The sequence below is a fragment of the Lepisosteus oculatus genome, chromosome 4 (genome assembly GCF_040954835.1).
Source record: "Lepisosteus oculatus isolate fLepOcu1 chromosome 4, fLepOcu1.hap2, whole genome shotgun sequence".
Classification (NCBI taxonomy): domain Eukaryota; kingdom Metazoa; phylum Chordata; class Actinopteri; order Semionotiformes; family Lepisosteidae; genus Lepisosteus; species Lepisosteus oculatus.
In genome coordinates, this window is record NC_090699.1 from 2,394,181 (window position 1) to 2,401,213 (window position 7,033).

Consider the following 7,033-nt stretch of genomic DNA (forward strand, 5'->3'; position numbering starts at 1 on the left):
ACAAGGAAATAGTTTGGTGACTGACAGATTATAATTAAACTCCACTGACAGAGCAGTCTGAGACTCTCCAGGCTGGACTGGTCTGACTGGACTGGGAGCTGGATGAGTTCTGAACTGGGATTCTAATCAGACTCCACTGACACTGACAGAGCAGTCTGAGACTCTCCAGGCTGGACTGGTCTGACTGGACTGGGAGCTGGATGAGTTCTTCACTGGGATTATAATCAGACTCCACTGACACTGACAGAGCAGTCTGAGACTCTCCAGGCTGGACTGGACTGGGAGCTGGATGAGTTCTGAACTGGGATTATAATCAGACTCCACTGACACTGACAGAGCAGTCTGAGACTCTCCAGGCTGGACTGGACTGACTGGACTGGGAGCTGGATGAGTTCTGAACTGGGATTATAATCAGACTCCACTGACACTGACAGAGCAGTCTGAGACTCTCCAGGCTGGACTGGACTGACTGGACTGAGAGCTGGATGAGTTCTGGACTGGGATTATAATCAGACTCCACTGACACTGACAGAGCAGTCTGAGACTCTCCAGGCTGGACTGGACTGACTGGACTGGGAGCTGGATGAGTTCTGAACTGGGATTATAATCAGACTCCACTGACACTGACAGAGCAGTCTGAGACTCTCCAGGCTGGACTGGACTGACTGGACTGGGAGCTGGATGAGTTCTGGACTGGGATTATAATCAGACTCCACTGACACTGACAGAGCAGTCTGAGACTCTCCAGGCTGGACTGGACTGACTGGGCTGGGAGCTGGATGAGTTTTTGTACCACAGTAGGGAGAGGTTCATCGCAGGACACACACCCACAGACGCACACTCCCAGCCCGGGGCCAGTTTCCCCAGTACCCCTCTAACCCCCAGCATGTCTCGGGCCTGGGAGAGGAAACCCACCCCAACGGGGCGAGCCCAGACAGACAGACAGACAGACGGACAGACAGACGGACAGACCCAGTGGAGAGGAGCTCCTCCAGTCTGTCTCTCTCTCCTGCTGTAAGACAGACAGACAGACAGCGCCCCCTAGTAGCGGCGCTGGCGGGGGGAGAAGATGTGGCTGGGGTCTGTGCAGCTCTGCGAGCCGGGCGCGGGCGGCGGGATGGGAGGGGCGCCTGTCTCGGGGTCTCCAGCCTGAACAGGTCCCGGCCCGTCTGCAGGATGTGCTCCTCCAGCCGGCGGTGACGCTTCATGTCGGACAGAACCTTGTCTAGACGGGCCTCCCGGCGCTGAGACCGGGCCGAGGACCCTGAAGAGAGAGAGAGAGGGGTTAATACACACACACTGAGAGAGAGAGAAAGAGAGAGAGAGGGGTTAATACACACACTGAGAGAGAGAGAGTGGGGGGGTTAATACACACACACACTGAGAGAGAGAGAGGGGTTAATACACACACACTGAGAGAGAGAGGGGTTAATACACACACACTGAGAGAGAGAGAGAGAGGGGTTAATACACACACACTGAGAGAGAGAGAGAGGGGGTTAATACACACACTGAGAGAGAGAGAGGGGTTAATACACACACACACTGAGAGAGAGAGAGAGAGAGAGGGGTTAATAAATACACACACACAGAGAGAGAGAGAGAGGGGTTAATACACACACACAGAGAGAGAGAGAGAGGGGTTAATACACACACAGAGAGAGAGAGAGAGGGGTTAATACACACACACACACACTGAGAGAGAGGGGGGTTAATACACACACACTGAGAGAGAGAGAGGGGTTAATACAGAAACACTGAGAGAGAGAGAGGGGTTAATACACACACACTGAGAGAGAGAGAGAGAGGGGTTAATACACACACACACACTGAGAGAGAGAGAGAGAGGGGTTAATACACACACACAGAGAGAGAGAGAGGGGGGTTAATACACACACACAGAGAGAGAGAGAGGGGGGTTAATACACACAGAGAGAGAGAGAGAGGGGTTAATACACACACACACTGAGAGAGAGAGGGGTTAATACACACACACTGACTGGACACTCCAGTACATTACCACTGCACTGAGAGAGAGAGGGGTTAATACAGACACACTGACTGGACACTCCAGTACATTAACACTGCACTGAGAGAGAGAGGGGTTAATACAGACACACTGACTGGACACTCCAGTACATTAACACTGCACTGAGAGAGAGAGGGGTTAAGACACACACACTGACTGGACACTCCAGTACATGAACACTGCACTGAGAGAGAGAGAGGGGGGTTAATACACACACACACTGAGAGAGAGGGGGGTTAATACACACACACAGAGAGAGAGGGGTTAATACACACACACAGAGAGAGAGAGAGGGGTTAATACACACACACTGACTGGACACTCCAGTACATTAACACTGCACTGAGAGAGAGAGAGGGGTTAATACAGACACACTGACTGGACACTCCAGTACTTTAACACTGCACTGAGAGAGAGGGGGGTTAATACACACACACTGACTGGACACTCCAGTACATTAACACTGCACTGAGAGAGAGAGGGGTTAATACAGACACACTGACTGGACACTCCAGTACATTAACACTGCACTGAGAGAGAGAGAGGGGTTAATACACACACACTGACTGGACACTCCAGTACATTAACACTGCACTGAGAGAGAGAGGGGTTAATACACACACACTGACTGGACACTCCAGTACATTAACACTGCACTGAGAGAGAGAGAGGGGTTAATACACACACACTAACTGGACACTCCAGTACATTAACACTGCACTGAGAGAGAGAGGGGTTCATACAGACACACTGACTGGACACTCCAGTACATTAACACTGCACTGAGAGAGAGAGGGGTTAATACAGACACACTGACTGGACACTCCAGTACATTAACACTGCACTGAGAGAGAGAGGGGTTAATACAGACACACTGACTGGACACTCCAGTACATTAACACTGCACTGAGAGAGAGAGGGGTTAATACAGACACACTGACTGGACACTCCAGTACATTAACACTGCACTGAGAGAGAGAGGGGTTCATACACACACACTGACTGGACACTCCAGTACATTAACACTGCACTGAGAGAGAGAGGGGTTAATACACACACACTGACTGGACACTCCAGTACATTAACACTGCACTGAGAGAGAGTGGGGTTAATACAGACACACTGACTGGACACTCCAGTACATTAACACTGCACTGAGAGAGAGAGGGGTTAATACAGACACACTGACTGGACACTCCAGTACATGAACACTGCACTGAGAGAGAGAGGGGTTCATACAGACACACTGACTGGACACTCCAGTACATTAACACTGCACTGAGAGAGAGAGGGGTTCATACAGACACACTGACTGGACACTCCAGTACATTAACACTGCACTGAGAGAGGGAGAGGGGTTCATACAGACACACTGACTGGACACTCCAGTACATTAACACTGCACTGAGAGAGAGGGGTTAATACAGACACACTGACTGGACACTCCAGTACATTAACACTACACTGAGAGAGAGAGGGGGGTTAATACAGACACACTGACTGGACACTCCAGTACATTAACACTGCACTGAGAGAGAGAGGGGTTAATACACACACACTGACTGGACACTCCAGTACATGAACACTGCACTGAGAGAGAGAGGGGTTCATACAGACACACTGACTGGACACTCCAGTACATTAACACTGCACTGAGAGAGAGAGGGGTTCATACAGACACACTGACTGGACACTCCAGTACATTAACACTGCACTGAGAGAGAGAGGGGTTCATACACACACACTGACTGGACACTCCAGTACATTAACACTGCACTGAGAGAGAGAGGGGTTAATACACACACACTGACTGGACACTCCAGTACATTAACACTGCACTGAGAGAGGGGGGGGGTTCATACAGACACACTGACTGGACACTCCAGTACATTAACACTGCACTGAGAGAGAGAGGGGTTCATACAGACACACAGACTGGACACTCCAGTACATTAACACTGCACTGAGAGAGAGGGGTTAATACAGACACACTGACTGGACACTCCAGTACATTAACACTACACTGAGAGAGAGAGAGGGGTTCATACAGACACACTGACTGGACACTCCAGTACATTAACACTGCACTGAGAGAGAGAGGGGTTCATACAGACACACTGACTGGACACTCCAGTACATTAACACTGCACTGAGAGAGAGAGGGGTTCATACAGACACACTGACTGGACACTCCAGTACATTAACACTGCACTGAGAGAGAGAGGGGTTAATACAGACACACTGACTGGACACTCCAGTACATTAACACTGCACTGAGAGAGAGAGGGGTTAATACACACACACTGACTGGACACTCCAGTACATTAACACTGCACTGAGAGAGAGAGGGGTTAATACACACACACTGACTGGACACTCCAGTACATTAACACTGCACTGAGAGAGAGAGAGGGGTTAATACAGACTCACTGACTGGACACTCCAGTACATTAACACTGCACTGAGAGAGAGAGGGGTTCATACAGACACACTGACTGGACACTCCAGTACATTAACACTGCACTGAGAGAGAGAGAGAGGGGTTCATACACACACACTGACTGGACACTCCAGTACATTAACACTGCACTGAGAGAGAGAGGGGTTAATACAGACACACTGACTGGACACTCCAGTACTTTAACACTGCACTGAGAGAGAGGGGGGTTAATACAGACACACTGACTGCAAACAGGGGGACAGTGGAGGGTGAGCAGAGAGAATGGGGTACCTGGAGTTCTGCGACGGTTGATGTAGGTGTTTTTCGGGGTCACAGGAGTTGGTTCATCATCAAAGTCAAACTCTGTTGGACTGGGAGCCCTATAAACAGAAGATAAAGAGTGAAGAGTGAAATAACACAGGACATCCTTCTCATCATCTCTGTGTGCAGTCTCACTTTCTCTGACACTCCTCTCCCTCTCCTCCTCCGAGTCCAGACTCACCTGTCTCTCTCCTCCTCCGAGTCCAGACTCACCTGTCTCTCTCCCTCTCCTCCCTCTCTCTCCTCTCCCTCTCCTCCTGCCAGTCCAGACTCACCTGTCTCGCTCCCTCTCCTCCCGCCAGTCCAGACTCACCTGTCCTCTCTCCCTCTCCTCTCCCTCTCCTCCTGTGAGTCCAGACTCATCTGTCTCTCTCCCTCTCCTCCCTCTTTCTCCTCTCCCTCTCCTCCTGCCAGTCCAGACTCACCTGTCTCTCTCCCTCTCCTCCCTCTCTCTCCTCTCCCTCTCCTCCTGCCAGTCCAGACTCACCTGTCTCTCTCCCTCTCCTCCTGCCAGTCCAGACTCACCTGTCTCTCTCCCTCTCCTCCCTCTCTCTCCTCTCCCTCTCCTCCCGCCAGTCCAGACTCACCTGTCTCTCTCCTCTCCTCCCGCCAGTCCAGACTCACCTGTCTCTTTCCCTCACCTCCCGCCAGTCCAGACTCACCTGTCTCTCTCCCTCTCCTCCTGCCAGTCCAGACTCACCTGTCTCTCTCCCTCTCCTCCTGCCAGTCCAGACTCACCTGTCTCTCTCCCTCTCCTCCTGCCAGTCCAGACTCACCTGTCTCTCTCCCTCTCCTCCCTCTCCTCCTGCCAGTCCAGACTCACCTGTCTCTCTCCCTCTCCTCCCTCTCTCTCCTCTCCCTCTCCTCCTGCCAGTCCAGACTCACCTGTCTCTCTCCCTCTCCTCCCGCCAGTCCAGACTCACCTGTCTCTCTCCCTCACCTCCCGCCAGTCCAGACTCACCTGTCTCTCTCCCTCTCCTCCTGCCAGTCCAGACTCACCTGTCTCTCTCCCTCTCCTCCCGCCAGTCCAGACTCACCTGTCTCTCTCCCTCTCCTCCCTCTCTCTCCTCCCCTCTCCTCCTGCGAGTCCAGACTCACCTGTCTCTCTCCCTCTCCTCCCTCTCCTCTCCCTCTCCTCCTGCCAGTCCAGACTCACCTGTCTCTCTCCCTCTCCTCCTGCCAGTCCAGACTCACCTGTCTCTCTCCCTCTCCTCCCTCTCTCTCCTCTCCCTCTCCTCCTGCCAGTCCAGACTCACCTGTCTCTCTCCCTCTCCTCCTCTCTTTCCTCTCCCTCTCCTCCTGCCAGTCCAGACTCACCTGTCTCTCTCCCTCTCCTCCTGCCAGTCCAGACTCACCTGTCTCTCTCCCTCTCCTCCCTCTCTCTCCTCTCCCTCTCCTCCTGCCAGTCCAGACTCACCTGTCTCTCTCCCTCTCCTCCCTCTCTCTCCTCTCCCTCTCCTCCTGCCAGTCCAGACTCACCTGTCTCGCTCCCTCTCCTCCCGCCAGTCCAGACTCACCTGTCTCTCTCCCTCTCCTCCTGCCAGTCCAGACTCACCTGTCTCTCTCCCTCTCCTCCCTCTCTCTCCTCTCCCTCTCCTCCTGCCAGTCCAGACTCACCTGTCTCTCTCCCTCTCCTCCTGCCAGTCCAGACTCACCTGTCTCTCTCCCTCTCCTCCCTCTCTCTCCTCTCCCTCTCCTCCCGCCAGTCCAGACTCACCTGTCTCTCTCCCTCTCCTCCCCTCTCTCTCCTCTCCCTCTCCTCCTGCCAGTCCAGACTCACCTGTCTCTCTCCCTCTCCTCCTGCCAGTCCAGACTCACCTGTCTCTCTCCCTCTCCTCCCTCTCTCTCCTCTCCCTCTCCTCCTGCCAGTCCAGACTCACCTGTCTCTCTCCCTCTCCTCCCGCCAGTCCAGACTCACCTGTCTCTCTCCCTCTCCTCTCCCTCTCCCCTCTCTCCTCCCGCCAGTCCAGACTCACCTGTCTCTCTCCCTCTCCTCCTGCCAGTCCAGACTCACCTGTCTCTCTCCCTCTCTCTCCTCTCCCTCTCCTCCTGCCAGTCCAGACTCACCTGTCTCTCTCCCTCTCCTCCTGCCAGTCCAGACTCACCTGTCTCTCTCCCTCTCCTCCCTCTCTCTCCTCTCCCTCTCCTCCCGCCAGTCCAGACTCACCTGTCTCTCTCCCTCTCCTCCCCCTCTCTCTCCTCTCCCTCTCCTCCTGCCAGTCCAGACTCACCTGTCTCTCTCC

General features: G+C 53.4%; 1 protein-coding gene across 1 annotated transcript in view; it reads right to left on the bottom strand.

Annotated features, from left to right (window-relative positions):
- Positions 1–947: 947 nt before the first annotated feature.
- Positions 948–7,033, bottom strand: part of pagr1 (PAXIP1 associated glutamate-rich protein 1) — a 16,026-nt gene continuing 9,940 nt past the window's right edge. Inside the window, 3 exon segments of the mRNA XM_069188391.1 lie at positions 948–1,088; positions 1,091–1,264; positions 4,761–4,849. Coding sequence (XP_069044492.1) covers positions 1,042–1,088; positions 1,091–1,264; positions 4,761–4,849 — 310 coding nt within the window. The 3' untranslated portion in view covers positions 948–1,041.